Source organism: Arvicanthis niloticus, chromosome 3 (genome assembly GCF_011762505.2).
Source record: "Arvicanthis niloticus isolate mArvNil1 chromosome 3, mArvNil1.pat.X, whole genome shotgun sequence".
Lineage (NCBI taxonomy): Eukaryota > Metazoa > Chordata > Mammalia > Rodentia > Muridae > Arvicanthis > Arvicanthis niloticus.
Genome location: NC_047660.1, coordinates 58,056,721 through 58,073,075, shown reverse-complemented (window position 1 = coordinate 58,073,075; position 16,355 = coordinate 58,056,721). Strand labels below are relative to the sequence as shown.

Sequence of the window (16,355 nt, the reverse complement as noted above, 5' to 3'; positions counted from 1 at the left end):
AGTGTGGGTAGCCTTGGAAGGACCATATTACACACAGCACTGATTTCCATGTTCTGAAGCACGCACTGGGTGCTGGTCATCAAGGTCATTCTTATCCCTGCCATCCTTGTCATGCATTCCACCCAAGAATTCAAAAAAGGCTTCCACATTGACTGAATGGGCATTACCAACTTATTTCTCACATTTCACAGAGGCCCAGAGTAGAGGAGGCAGCAGCCTCGCTGCTGAGATCTGAGTAGAGAAAGTCTAGGAGAATCCATGATTAGTACGGCTTTATGACCTGAGACAGGAGCACTGTGTTGGGATGAGCAGTCCCACTGTCCTCATCCCCCTGAACACTTGATGGAGACACAAATCATGTTATGGAGTAAACATCTCTCCATAGATTTCAGAAGAAACTCCTTAAAGAATATAGTTTTTTCTTTCTATAGTGTTAGAGATAGTTATATGCCAGTTTACAGGTGTCTACCTCTGCTTTTTAGCTGTTGCATGCCACCCCATAGTATGAATGCAACATCTCCTTACTGTTTTTATTGTTTAAGAATTTCATATATGCATACTGCATTTTGGTAAAAATCTATCCCTTTCTCTCCATTCCTCTCTCATCCTTCTCTACTTTTCCTTTCCAACTTCGTGTGCTCACAGAAGACTTTAATCTATTATTTTACTTGAATGGGAGGGATGCTGGATTATAACGTTTCCGCCCAAATTGTATAAAAATAGAACAAACATCCCAGTGCATTTGCTAGGCCCAGGGAGTGGCACTATTGGAAAGTGTGGCCCTCTTGGAGCAGGTGTGTCACTGTAGGTGTAGGCATTAAGACCCTCACCCTAGCTGCCTGGAAGCCAGTATTCTGCTAGCAGCCTTCAGATGAAGATGTAGAACTTTCAGCTCCTCCTGCACCATGCCTGCCTGGATGCTGCCATGTTCCTGCCTTGATGATAATGGAGTGAACCTCTGAACCTGTAAGCCAGCCCCAATTAAATGTTGTCCTTATAAGAGTTGCCTTGGTCATGGTGTCTGTTCATAGCAGTAAAACCCTAAGACACACCTACTCCTAAAAAGGTCATCTAACCTTTCATTTCTATTCATGCTCTAGAATTAGAAAATATTTATTGAGGACCTAATTGCATCCAATAAACTGGGATATGGATAAAGAAGCAAAAAGTACAATATCCTATTGGTTCCTAAGTTTTTTTATGGCAAAAATGAGATTTTACAATAATGTAGCCAATTAAAGGCATATTGGAGTTTCTGAGAACTGCATTGTGGGACTTAGCTGACTTAAAAGGGTGAGTCTTCAGGGGTTTTGTTTAATGGAATGTGAAGGATAAATTGTGTCATAGATTATACAGAGAAAACAGGTTTGAGACTCTTAACAGCCCAAAACACAAAGAAAGCCTGGTGTGTTAACTGGGTTCTGAGTTCAGGCAGAAGATACCATGCCTGGAAGGAAAGGTGGTCGCTCAGGCAGCTGTCCATGGTGCCTATGCCTTCTTTATCTTCATAACATCATTACTCAGAGGACAAATGGTACCAGCTGGCAAGTTGAAGACACAGGCTATAACAAAAAGCCTATTTGTATCATCAGACATCAGTGATCACCGGGTTTGTACTGGTGACCCCAGAGACTATGGTGCATATCTGCTGCACGCGGTGAGGTTTATCTGTCTCATCCAAACTCAACCTTGAGGGTATCCTGTCCCCTTAAACAGAGAATGGCATTTGCCAGACACAGTCTGTTCTCTGTTTCAATACCATCCTGGTAACAGTAACACTTAAATCAAAACTTTCAATTTGCTGTTTAGAATAATAAACTATAATACTCTTTAGAAAGACATAAATAGCCTGGGAAGAAGTCAAGATGATAGTTAAAATTCCAGAGTACCATAGTTGTTTTTTTTTTTTTTTTTTTAAATCTTAGATTTCATCCTTTTGAAAGGCAATGAGAAGAGGCAGAGAGTTGATGGCGTTTATGTCAGACCAACAGCATGGGATGACGGTTGGGCTGGGCATTGTACAGGCAGAGTGGAGGAGGGCAGGCCATTCTCCAGTGCCAGCACAGTCCTGGAAAATGCCATCAGATTAGTGGCAAAGGGCTGCTAAGTGAGGCCACCACCCAGGTTAGACAGTTTAGTGAGGAATCAAGAACTCAGAGGCTGAGCGCGCAGCTCAGTGCTTGGCATGTGCAAAGCCCTGGGTCATGTCCTCAGCATAAAGGAAGAAGATAAAAAACGTAAGGTGACGAGGGAGGGAAGGTCACTCCTTCAGTCTCTGTTCCGGGTCGCACCACATTGCCTCTCCTTTTTATGTGCTGCCTCCTGCAGGCACTGACTGGCACTGTGCCTCTTCCCTGGCCAGTTCCATCAGATGCCTGTCTCCAGCTGAAGGCATTGCAATGGGCAAAAGAGTCTTAACATATGCCAATGAGCAAGCCACTGAAGCGTGATATACGGACTAATTTTCATATAATTATTGCCATGAGATTTTCAAAACACAACGTCTCCTCCTCCTTTAAAAGGACAAAACTCTAGTTGTAAAATACAGAAAGAACATCCTGACACTTTGGGAATAATTTGCAGTTTGTCTTGACTTTTATCTTTCAAGTTTAATGAAGGAGCAAAGATTGACCGAGGAATATAATCCTAGTAGCTCATATGACACCTCTTCTATTGGATGAAGCAAACCATAGACCCGCCCCCACACACAGGCCTCACACTCAAGGTTACAGGGGATGTATCCCAGCAGATCCAAGTAAGTTATTAAGATGGAAATAAAGGTATTTAAAAGTAAAGGTTTGTAACAATGTAAAGGAATTTAGTGGCTATTATGATAACCATCTAATTGATTCTATAATTCTGTTCAGAAAATCATAAAGTTAGGATTCAATACAGATTTTTTTTTTAGTAATAAAATAAAGGTTTTATGTGATTAGGAATCTGGGTCCACAAAAATAAGAAACTAATACTTAATTAAAACCCACGCGCAAAGTATACGTGCATAAAATCATCAGCTTTATACCGGAAAGGACCACAGAATCATTTGTTATGTCAAGTGCCTTAGAAAAGAAGAAAGTTGTGGTGATTTGACTGAGTATGCCCAACAGGCTCAGGAAGTAGAATCCGTGGTCCTCACCCAGTAGGTGGCGCTGTTTGAAGCGGTTTAGGAAGTGCAGCGTTGCTGGAGAGACTATGTCACTGGGGATGGGCTTTAAGATGCTTTAGCCTTCCTCACTTACTTCCAATTCAGTCTCTACGTTTGCTGTTGAAGATGTGAACTTCTAGTTTCCTGCTCTGGCTACGACACCTGCCTGCAGCCATGATAATGCCTCACCATGATAGTGGAATCATATCCTTCCGGAACTATAAACCCAAATAAAATATTCCTTCTATAAGTTGCCTTGGTTATAGTGGTTATTCACAGCAATAGAAAAGTAACTAAGGCAGAAGCAAGAGGCACTGAGGTAAATACTTCATTCAAGCTTTCTCACAGAGTTGGTACAATTTTCTTTGAGAGTTTTGATTTTTACTGCATCTCCTGTTAACTGTCACATTCTAAAACATGTCATCACACCTCTGAAGGTGCACATGGTTATTGAAAAGAGTCCCAGAGGGCCCTCTGAGGGGTTTCAATCACCTCAACATAGAAGAGGCTCTGGCTTGATGTGTGCTAGAGAATGGAAGGACCTGGCTATCCCCCACTGCTGGTGGTCATGGAGATTTTGAGAGTTGTGAGTGGGATTTTAGAAGAAACACAGAGGTGATTGGGGGGTGTGGGTTGCTAGGTGTTGACTTCAAAGTTACATGCACATTGGGTAAGTGTTCTTCACTGAGTTGGACTTCCATGCCAAATACACAGACACTTTTGGCTTTTTGAGACAGTCTCATGTTGCCTAGGGTGTCTGTGAACTCATTATATACCTGATTGCTTTGAGCTCCAGATCCTCCTGCCTCCTCCCACTATGTTCCGGGATGACACATGTGCATCACCATGTCTGGCTTAACTGTAGTATCTGGATGCTCTCCCGGGATCACTATACACTCACCAAAGCCTTGTATTAACATGTAGGCGGAGCAGTATGGGTACAGAGGCAGGAACTCAGGCCCACATACATGCAAGCAAACACTGTAGCACTGAGCTGCAACCCTAAGCACACACTGACTTTGTTAATGTCCATTTACCTAATTGGCTTATCTTATATAGTAACTACCATGGAATCTTCTAGCACCTCAGTGCTCAGCATTAGTTGTTACATTTCCCAAGTATTTGCAGTCAACAGTAATTGTGTGCACTGGTGTTTTATGACAGCCATAATTTAATCACTGACTAAGCTGTCTTTCTCCTGATTTCCCTTTTTCGTTTGTCTTGGTATTAATGGTTTTTTGTTTTTGTTTTTTTGTCATTTTTGTTTTAAGTAGTCTCACTCTGTAGCTCTGGCTTGTCTTGAATTCTTGACTCTCCAGGCTTGCAACACTGAGATTACTGACCCACATCACCAGCCTAGAAAGATCTCCAGGTGCAATGTGTTAGGTCCAGAAGCACTACACAGAGACCACCACTCACATATGCAATTAGCAAGAGTGTTTTTATTTCACAAAAGCAAGGAGCTTGCATGCAGAAATCAGCCTCTTACAAAAAAAATGGCAACAACCACAGACAAAGGCATGAAGCCTGGGGGAATTTTAGCTAGGGTTAGGTAATCTAAAACTTCATTGGTGGGTTCCAGGAATGTTATAAGGGGAGGTTGATTTGCTTGTGTCCAGGTGGTCAGTGGACTGCTGTCCTGTGTCATGAACATTTAACCACAGAATAAGATACCCATACCATCTAAGGCTGCCCAGCACAGCATTCTGAAATAAGATATTTCCCCATCCTTTTGGTTATCTCCGGGCTGTTCTTTGGATGAGGGATTTTATGACCTTGTTCCTGGAATTTATAGCCTGTTTCTGGAGTTAGTGACTTTTGGCATAGCTGGGACATTATTAGACAGTCACCCTAATAAAAAGGGGACATTGGCTTATATATGAATGTAATAATAATAATAACAACAACAACAACAAATAAACCCAATTCAATTTGTTTGGTAAAGACCCAGAGTAAGACTGCTGGGTCACCGTAGCAGTAAAGTTTTTAACTCTTAGTGGCTGGCAAACGCTTGCCATAGTGGTTACACCATTTTGCACAGCCACCAACAATGGATCAGGTTCCAATTTCTCCATTTTCTTGCCAAACATTGTTCTTTTTTTAAAAAAGAAAATATGAACAAAATTATTCTTTGTTTTGAAACAGAACAATAGCCACCCTGGTAGGTGTGAAGTACTCTGAGTATGGTCTGAGTATGGTTTGATTGGCGTTTTTCTGATCATTAGTGACACTGAGCAACTTTTCATATACCCGTTAGCCATTGTTGGCTTCTTAAAGAACTTTCACCAGGGCCTGCGACTGTCTTCCAAATTGGATTATCACTATTTCTGGTATCGAGCTGCCAGAATTACTTATGTATTTTAGACTTTAACCCTTTATCACATATGTGATTTGTAAATATTTCCTCCAGTCTCCAGGTTGTCTTTCTATGCTCTTGATTTTCTCTTTACTACTCAGAAGCTTTAAAACTGACATCATCCTTCCTGTCTCCGACTGATTTTTTTGTTTGTTTGTTTGTTTGTTTGTTTTTTCAAGACAGGGTTTCTCTATACAGCCTTGGCTGTTCTGGAACTCACTCTGTAGACCAGGCTGGCCTTGAACTCAGAAATCCGCCTGCCTCTGCCTTCCAAGGGCTAGGATTAAAGGCGTGCGCCACCACTGCCCGACTGCAGTATCTTTCTTAAGAAAACAAAGTCACAGGCATGCTGAATCTAACAGAACAATTGTTAATGATATTCTATTTTATACCTACAAAACAGAAATAGTACCTATTAAGATTTTCTCAGAATAGAAAAAAATTAAAACACGAGTTAGTAAACAATTTGTGGTCTTACAGCTATGATGTTTCCAAAGCAAAGACTCAATCAAGCTCAAGCCCATGAGAACAAAGAAGACAATGGCGACTTCAGATCCACCTCGTGCAGGTCACAACCTGCACCCTCGCCACATTCGATATATGAGGTGGTTTTCCTCCCACAGGAATGTGTCACTGATGGCGTGCAGGGTCTTTAACAGAATGAGACATGCTACCATCACATTTATGGGCTCAGAAGATAAGAAATACAAAGCCCTAATCCACAGAAGGTGCTGGGCTTTCACGAGAAAGTTGAGTAGTGTCTGGCCTTTCTATCTGCAGTGGAGCATCAAAGCCCAGCACCTCTATTGTTTAATGTTAAATATACTCATATTTGTAACCTTTACTTACATATAATTTATAATAATTTCTAATATATGTATTATAAGTACAATATATACAAATACAATACAAATATACAATATTTGTATATAATATATTGGATATACAATATAATACAAATATAAAATACAAATAATAAACATATTCAATAATGCTTCTTAAGCTGTATTTTAATTTTATGAGTATATTGCCAGAATGTGCAGAAATACAAGTGTTTATTATGTGAAGTGAGTAATGGTAGCTATTGGCTTAAACCATGGTATGACAGAAACAAAGGCATAGAAAATATAGGGCTCGTTAGGGCACTTCACACTAAACCTCACACTATAGCTATCACTCTTGCTTGGGAAGAGTCTGGCCACACACCACACCCTCAGCTGCCTGAAGAAAACATACTGACTAAACTGTGATGTTCCTCACAGTAGTACTTTTTTCTCAGTGGATCTATCTTGCCAAATTAATGTATGTTAAATGAGAACCGCATCCCAGAATGCACAAAACAAGGGCTTCTTGTGACATCGCTTAACGGTTGAGCACTTGCCTAACACGTGGAAGGTCTTGTGCTCTATTCCCTGCACCACAAAATAAACAAAATGTACACAAACTATGAAGCCAAGTAAGCTTGTGCAATTATTTTTAACATATGGAACTATTTAGAATAGAATAAATTCTATAAAGCTGCTCGTATTTTATTTACTAAATCTGTTGTGAATATTGAAGTCTTTGCACACACATTTATGTGCATCAGAACAGAGTGTTGAAAACATGCAAATGTTGCATCGCTCTGGCTTGAGTGTGGTTTAAGTGTGTCCTCCAAGGCAGTGGTTCTCAACCTGTGGTTGAGACCCCATGTGGGTCAAATGATACCTTCACAGGAGTCACCTAAAACCATTGGAAATGACAGATATTTACATTATGATTCATAACAATGGCAAAATTACCATTATGAAGTAGTAACAAAAATAATTCTATGGTTAAAGGTCACCACAGCCTGAGGGACTGTATTAAAGGGTTGCAGCATTAGGAAGGTTGAGAACCACTGCTCCAAAGGCTCCTGTGTTGGCAGCTTGGTCACAGGGGTGGCAGCTTTCTGGACTTTTGAGAGGTCACGGAAGGCCCTTGAGTCAATGGCAACTTGCACTTGAGACAGTCTGAGATATTGGTCTGGGGCCTAGTTGGCTCTCACGGGAGGGTCGTGACAAATCCCCAGCTCGGCCCCACCCAGTCTTGCTTTTTTGTCTGCTGATTGGATTCTTCCTGCCATGTGCATTCTCATACTCACTCCCCCCCACCCCCAGGCATCCTGAGGTCCCCATCAGACCTGAACCTAAGCTCTTAAACTGTCAAAATTATGAGCTGAACAAACAAGCCTCTTACAAGCCTCTTCTTTAGATTAAGCCATCAGCTTTATGTGACATTTCTATAAACTCCCTACCCAGAGGCTTGGGGAACACCAGCGGAGAGGAGGCAGAGTGTGAGCTGGAGGGTGGGAGGGGTCAGGGAAAGCTCTTGGGCAAGGCACACCGCTTAGACTTGGAACACATGGTAGTTGTGATTATCTGCACAAGATTAAGCCAGCCAAAATTCTGCCATAGACAGGTAGACGATCTCTGGACCACAACCCTTACTATGGAGCTAGTCAATGGATAAGAATCACTCTTCTTAGAGGCTGTGGCCACTGGACGTCAGATGTCCCACTCTCCAGTGGATGGTCCCACACGCCTGCACTTGTGGGCAGCACGTATTGGATTTACTGAGTTTAAAAAATAATGACTTGAAATTGGGAGTTGGGTCTGTTAGAGAGATATGGAGAGAATTATAGGAGGGAATAGGGGTAAATATGGTCATATTTTAATATATACATATTTAATGTATACATTGTCTAGAATAAAGAAAAACTAAATGAAAAACAAACAAAAATCCTCTTATTTAAAAACAAATAAATACTTGCTTCAGGTATTTCATTACAGTAATTTAACTTAGACGAGAGCAGGCAGGCAAACGCTGAACTATAGGACTGATGGCATCAGGAAGATACAGTTCTATAGATTTTAATCTGTAAACAACCACTAAGACATCTTGACAGAATCAGCCACAAATTCAAGATTAGAATTTTCCTACCCCATATAGATAATGACTAATGGAAAATATAATGCAATAAATTTTAAAAAAATCTATACAGTATAATTTACAATGAGTCAGTGAAAGCAAAAAACAATGTCATTTAGCTACTGAAATCCTGACATAGATAGGAAACGTCTATCCATGCACTATCAAGGGAATAATCCAGCGAACACATCAGGAGCATGTTCAGTAAAGGGCCATACTCACTGGAGAAAACCACATCACTTTCAGAATCCAGATTGTGAGTGCGAGATTCACGACAAGGATGGTGAGCAGGAGAAGAACGAATAGGTATAGGCAGCGCTTCCTCCATCCGTAAATGCCGATCTTGTAGACGTGCTGGTTCTCTGGCCTCTCTATGAGAGTGCCCTCGGTGACCGTAGTGTACTGTTCTCGAACCATCTTCTACGGGAGGGGAGGAGGGAGAGCACAGACCTTAGTTGTCAGTACTGATATATCATGAGTCTAGAAAACAATTTTACCCAAGACCAGAAGCCAGATATGGTGTGCACACCTGCAATCCCAGAGCTCCGAGGGGGGAGGGGCGGGGAGCGGGGGTTCAAGGGAATCCTTAGTTTCATAGTGAACTCAAGGTCAGCTGTATAAGTCTCTATCTCAAAGGAAGAACAAATGAGAGAGACGGGGCAGGGGGATATAATTACATTGAAACATGTCGTACTGTTTCAACCACAGGAAGATATTTAATTTGTCATTTAAAATAATTTGGATGTGACCAATTCACTTAAAATCCAGTGGCCTTATTTTCAGATTTTAATCAATTACACACACATACCACACACATACCACACACACACCACACACAAACCCCACATACACATCACACATACACACACACACCATGCACATACACACACACCACATATAACACAAACCCCACATACACATCACACATACACACACACCATGCACACACACACACACCACATATAACACACATACTATACACACACCACACATCACACACACACACACCTCCACACACACCCCACACACATACACACACACCATACATGCATACACCACACACACACACACACACCATACACACACACCACACACACACCACACACACACACCACATACACATACCATACAAACACACATATCATACAATATCATACACACACCACACACACACCATACACACACCACACACACATACCACACACACATACCACACACATACCACACACATACCACACTCACACCCCACACAGACACACACACACACACACACACACACTCTATGGCTTTCAAAACTCTACTGAGCTGAACTTGACATTGAAGCATCCTTTAAGTCAAGTTATCAAATAGAAAAAAAATTCAAGTTGGCAACCATATATTTTTAAATCTAATTACTCAATTTGATTCTGAATAGCTATATTATGTCTTCTCCCAACTAAATTATTCAGAAGTATAAAATATTTTTAACAAGATGCCTACTACACCCATTTTTGCTAGAACTGAATCCCAAACAGGAGACGTGTTCCTGGTGAGTTGTGCACAGGTGGCAGGCTGTGTCCCGAGGAGTCCCTGTAAAACCCAAATGAAAAGGACCTCACCAATCCGTGGAGAACTGCAGACGCACCCCAAATCACTCACGAGAAACACAACTTGATGCAAATTGCAAGAGGTTTACTGGCTAGCCAGGGCTGTCTTTCCTTCAAGCCCGCGCAGGGGCAGCGGAATTCAGCAGCAGAACAAAAGAAGTTTACAGCTTTTAAGGGGGCATCTACAAACCAGGTGGGGGTGGAGTTAGGGAAGAGGGAAGGCTGAGAGTGGAGTTAGGGAAGGGGGAAGGAGGGAGAACAGGTCACTAGGTCATGGATACATTTGATCTCAAATTCCTAAGATGCATGGTGTGTCACTTTATAATTGGCTATTTCGAAGTAGTTTCACACTATATATCATGAGCTCCAGTTCAAGGGGGTCAGGCTTATCTCAAACTTTTAGCATCCTGGCACCAACTGTCTCAGGGCTGTTAGTTCAAAGCCCGGCCAAGCTAATCTCGGGCCCATAGCATCCTGACACCATGAATCTTAAGATTTGTTTAGTTAGGGCCATCTGTTCAAATGGTCAGCTAATTTCCTGGGACTGAGGCAACACAGTGTTTGACTTACAGGTTTTTATGTCTTTGCTTTAAAAGTAGGGTTCAGGGGATCAACTTATGATTTTTCTATCTTTCATCCCCAGGCTCACTGCACTCACAGGCACTTCTAGAAGGAGGAAAGTGGACACGTACCTTCCTTGGTCACCGTCACCTTTGCATCCGTATCTCTCACATAATCGATGGCATAGACCCACTTCCCTAGGCCAGCCCGTGTGCTACACACCAGCCTTCAGGAGCTTGGAGACACCCCTGCTTCCCCCTCATTCGAGCTGCATTTCCCTGGACCAGCTCCACTACTGTTAAGCACGCCTGTTGTTAAATTTGCACCAGCTGTGCTACTTACTTATGGGTTTGGTGTGGTGTGTTGTGTTGTGTTGTGTCTGTCAAGACCCTTTGTGGCCCTGGTTGGCTTCAAATTCATGCAATCCTCTGGCCTCTGCCTCCTAAGTGCTGGGATTACAGCCATGAACCGCCGTGCCCCATTCTTATCGTTAGCACCAAGTTTTATAATCACCTCTTTAATATTTTTGCCTAACTTGTTACCTGCTGATGTCAGCTGCATCATATTAAAAAAAACTTTCAAAAAAAAAAAAAAAAGTAAAAAAACTTTCTCCAGGTGCTGGAGAGATGGCTCAGTGATTAGCACACCCACTGCTCTTCCTGAGTTCAATTCCCTGCCCCCACATGGCTGCTCACAACTGGCTGATGCCCTCTTCTGGTGTATAGATGTAAATACAGACAAAGTATCCGTACATAAATACATAAATAAATAAATCGTTTTTAAAAGTTTGGCTCTCCTTTAAAAGAAAGAAAGAGAGAGAGAGAGAGAGAGAGAGAGAGAGAGAGAGAGAGAGAGAGAGAGAGGGGGAGAGAGCAAGCAAGCGAGCGAGCGAGCAGGCCATTCTTCTTAGAAGCATGAGTTGAATGACCAGGTAGCATACAATATAAATAGCATTAAAAATTATACTCCCAGTTAGCCATCCTTCAAAGTAAGTTGGTGTTATATCTAACTATTATTGACTTTAAATGCATTGCTCAAATATTAATATCAGGTTTTGGGGGGGGCTATTTTTTATTTTTTTTATTGGACATTTTATTTACATTTCAGATGTTATCCCCTTACCCACTTCACCCTGCCCAGAAACCCCCTATACCATCCCCCCTCCTCCTGTTTCCATGAGGATGTGCCCCCCAAGCCCCCCACTCCCACCTCCCCACCCTCGAATTCTCCCACACTCAGCGTCCATCCTTTATGGGACCAAGGATCTCCTCTCCCACCTATGCTGACAAGGCCATCCTCCCCTACAAATACAGCTGGAGCCATGGGTCCCTCCCTATGTGCTCCCAGGCTGGTGGTTTAGGCCCTGGGAGCTCTGGTTGGTTGGTATTGTTGCTCTCCTCATAGGGCTGCAAACCCCTCCAGCTCCTTCAGTCTTCTCTCTAACTCCTCCACTGGGAACCCCTTGATCAGTTCAATGGTTAGCTGTGAGCATCTGCATCTGAATATGACAGAATCTGGTAGACCTCTAAGGAGACAGCCATTTCAGGCTCCTGTCAGCATGCACTTCCTGACATCCACATCAGTGTCTACCTTTGGTGACTGCACATGGGATGGATACCCAGGTGGAACAGTCTCCAGACGGCCCCTCCTTCAGTTTCTGTCCCACATTTTGTCTCCATCTTTGCTCCCTTGAGTATTTTGTTACTCCTTCTAAGAAGGACCGAAGCATGCACACTGGGTCTTCCTTCTTCATGAGCTTCATGTGGTCTGTGAGTTGAATCTTGGGTATTGTGAACTTCTGGGCTAATACCCAATTGTCAGTGAGTGAATACCATGTGTGTTCTTTTGTGTTTGAACATATTCCATCTTGCCAATTCTGTGCCGGCTTCTTTTGTGGCACGGTTCAGATGACCCACTGTTTGTTTGTTTGTTTGTTTGTTTTTTAACCAACTTGACATAACTTGACATCCGAGACTAAGAAACCTCAATGGAGAAAATGCCTCATCAGATAGGCCTGTAGGCAAGGCTGTGGGCATTTCTTGACTAATGTTTTGATGTGAGAAAGCTTAGAGCACTGTGGGTGGGCCACCTCTGGGTGTAAATAAGCCAAAACTGAACCTGGAGGGCAAGCCAATAATCAGAACATCTCCATGGTTTCTGCTTCAGGTTTTGTCTCCAGGTTCCTGCCTCAAGTTCCAGCCCCGACTTCCCCTAGTGAGGGAGTGTGATTAGGACCTCTATGCCAAATAAATATTTTTGTTGTCTCACAGCAATAGAAAGTCTCTTATTACCTTTCCATTGATAAACACACTTTGACCAAAGCAACTTATAGAAGAAGACTTTATTTGGGTCTAACAGTTCCAGAGGATTAAAGTCCTTGACCAAGATGACTGGGAACATGGTAGCAGGCAGGTAGTCATGGCACGGAGGCAGTAACTGAATGCTTACAACTTCAGACAACACCACTAGACACACACACACAGGTAATGGTGTGGGCTTTTGAAACCTCAAAGCCCATCCCCAGTGACACACCTCCTTCAATAAGGCCACACCTTTTCATCCATCCCAAATTGTTCACCAACTATGGACCAAACATTCAGTTATATGGGCCATTGGGGCCATTCTCATTCAGACCATCACAGAAAGCAAACTAGGTCACGCTGAAAATAAAATGTATATGTTGGAAGGTAGATCTTAAAAACAGCACAGAAGCAGAGAGTGGTAACTGCGGCAGGAAAATGGCGGGTATGAAGTTAGTCTGTGAGCTTGTCTAAAGGTATTTGTCACCTCTCCCTGACCCTATTGTTCCATCCAGACAAGGCTGAAGTGTGACTATGTACCTGACTCCTGTCTTGGGGCAGCTGCCATTCTCCCTGCATGGATTTATAGGACTATAACCCACTACTTGCACAGAGCAAAGCTTTGTCATCACTCTGGGCCCAGCCCTGGAGAGGCCTTGCCATTTTCCATAGGTCTAAGGCATCGGGGGGCCTTGATGTGGCTGGGCCCTTATCAGACAATTCACATTCACTCAGGACTTTACTCATCCCTACCTCCCATCCCTCATCTTCCACCCCTCTGTTCTCCTGACCAGCATCTATGTAGCTGCATCCTTCTCTGGCCCAGTGGTAAGGCCCTATAGTTCTCTGGTCCCACTTTTCTTCCCCTTTTAAGATGCCTTTTAATTTTGCCAGGTTGTGATTTAGAGAATTTTCTTGGAAAGACTGTACAGGAATATTCTGTACTTTGTAAGGAGTTTAGCTTAATGACCTGAAGGTCGGTTGTCCCTTGACGTTTATATTTCATCTATCTGTCTATCTATCTATCTATCTATCTATCTATCTATCTATCTACCCATCCATCCAAGTTTCAAACCTAGGACAAAAGACTGAGGTGTCTATTTAAAATATCAAATTGGACCTACCTGCCAGGTTCTTCCAGCATTCCTCAGTCCCTACCCATTACAGAGTATGACTGGCACACCCACCCCCTACCCTGAACTCTCCAGCTCAGGTCTGGTCAGCCCTTCCCCCAGAAACTCTTCCCTATATGATCCAGACACTTCGGTTATCTGCCTCTTTTGTACCTTTGGCCTCCTGGTTGATGCACCTGGTTTCCCTCTTGCCCCTGACCCCTCTTCCACATGGTTCAGGTGCATGTCCACTCTGGACTCTCCCAGATGTCTCTGTCTCTGGCTATGCTCTCCCTTTTCTCGACAGTGAACTTTCTCTTCCACCATACCTAGGAGCAGTCATATCCCTTCCTTTTTACTCTTTTTTTTTTTTTTTTCATTCACTACCATCACCTACTTATGTGTGAACCCAAGACTTTGCACATGCTAGGCAAGCACTGTATCACAAAACCATACCTCAAGCCACAGGAAGTGTCGTTTTATAGGACAAGATGGAAAGGTATTATTTTCAGTATTTAACTGCCACCTTTGTCAAGGTCACCTGGGAACTGGGACCTGAAAGTCTTCAGATGTAACCAGTCTGAGAAACGACTTTCCCTTTGGCTTTGAAAGAAAATCCCAAACCATTCTCAAATCCACTAATTAACCCCACCTGAACCACTCTCAAAGTAGCCTTTCTTGTATCTAGATGTTTCAAAGAAAAGAAACAAAGAGCAAATAGGCTTTTGTAGTCCTGGGAACCCAGACTGGCTTCATCCTGGGGGTGACTCTTTCAGTCAGTCCAATTGGTCTTTCCCTGGCCTTTCTTCGGTCCTTTAAAAGTAACTCATATTTTCCAGTCGCCACACAGTAACTTAGGAACACAAAGAAACACCCCCGTTTGAGCAATCAAAAGCAACAGTCCCTCTTTACAGTCACCCCACACGATGGCTGTTGTCTGTGCTTACCACTTTCTTTCCTCCAAATCTTGGGAGGGAAACTGTCCCAGAACAGTTGGGGAGCTGGTTTGACAGTTGGCTCTTGTGTTGTTTATTCCCGATTACAAAACACCTTGACCTTTGTTCTCATTTTCATCTATTAGTGTCTCCAAGAAAACCACCCAAAGTCTGAAGCAACAGACTGAGTCTATCCGAAAGCTTTGAGTGGAGTCGAACATGATTGACAAGAGTGTACCTTCTCTGACTAATTATCAGTCAACATCCCACAACACAGTCTCATTTGTCGTGACAAGTGTGTAAATGCCAGCAACAGGTCGTGCTAAATGCAGAGCCCAGAAGTCTCTGGGGCAACTTGCACAGGTAAAATGAGGGGGAGACTGGATTTTGCTAATAATTAAAATATAATTGAGAGCATCAATTTATTCAGCATTATTTTATATTATTAACCATTATGCCATCAGTGAAGAAAAATAAAAAGAAGCCCTGTACCTATCTGACTTACAAATTACATACTAATTCTATAAACTCTAAGTGGAAACTTATTACTTACCTTAGCCACTCAGAAACCACACTGATGAACTGATTTCTGATGAGGGCCCCAGCTCTGCGGAGGTGGAAAGATTTAAACTCCCATTTCATGTAGGGTGAGACAGACAGCGAGTTCCTGGCCTCTCCCTGGAGAAAGGGCTCCTTGGCTCAGATTTCTGCCGCTCCTGTAGCAACAGGCGAATCTAAATTTACCCAGTGACTTCAATTGCTCAGACTCTCTTAAAACTGGGAACCAGTTCCAGCCGGCACCTTTGAGTGTGCCAAACACAAGCCAGAGCCAAACAGAATCCCAACCATTGGGGCAAAGCCAGCACCCCAACATGTAAACCCTGTGCCACTTTCTGAGAAGCTTTGGCCATCTTTGGTAGCTCTAAGGTCAAGCCTCACCGCAACCACTTAAAACTCGCACAAGGCGCTCAGAACTGGGGCTTTGTTGCTTTATGGGTTCCCTTTCTTTACCCAGAGACAGAAAACTATCCAATAACAAAAGGTCTGTCTTTGGAAACACTTCCTTAAGTCCCATTGTAAGTAAGAAACTTTATTATACTAACAAGAAACAGAAGGTACATAACCATTACATATTAAAATGATGACAGCTTGTTTTTCAAGGAAGATAATATATCAGTTTAACAAATTATGTGAATGTAACCATCTGATGCTGAAATGTCTTTGTTTTAAAAAACAACTAGATCATTTAATTTTTATCAGGCATAATACATCAACTTTTGAACCATATTAATCTTTTATTTGGAGTTCTTTCAAGCTGCCTTTCAGCATGAATTAAAATAGACTAAATCATACACCTAGAAATTTATGTCTTAGCATCAAATCTTGCATAGAAGAGACAGTTGCACAAGGA

General features: G+C 42.5%; 1 protein-coding gene across 2 annotated transcripts in view; it reads right to left on the bottom strand.

Moving 5' to 3' along the window:
• Nucleotides 1–16,355, bottom strand: part of Sgcg (sarcoglycan gamma) — a 52,649-nt gene that overhangs the window by 21,760 nt on the left and 14,534 nt on the right. The window contains exons 2-3 of one of the 2 annotated variants that reach the window (XM_034497727.2): nucleotides 15,498–15,660; nucleotides 8,673–8,870 (exon numbers count right to left, since the gene is read on the bottom strand). In XM_034497727.2, coding sequence (XP_034353618.1) covers nucleotides 8,673–8,867 — 195 coding nt within the window. In that variant the 5' untranslated portion in view covers nucleotides 8,868–8,870; nucleotides 15,498–15,660. Of the gene's footprint in view, nucleotides 1–8,672; nucleotides 8,871–14,956; nucleotides 15,107–15,497; nucleotides 15,661–16,355 lie in introns of those variants that run through there. The other variant, XM_076930899.1, reaches the window with a different exon arrangement.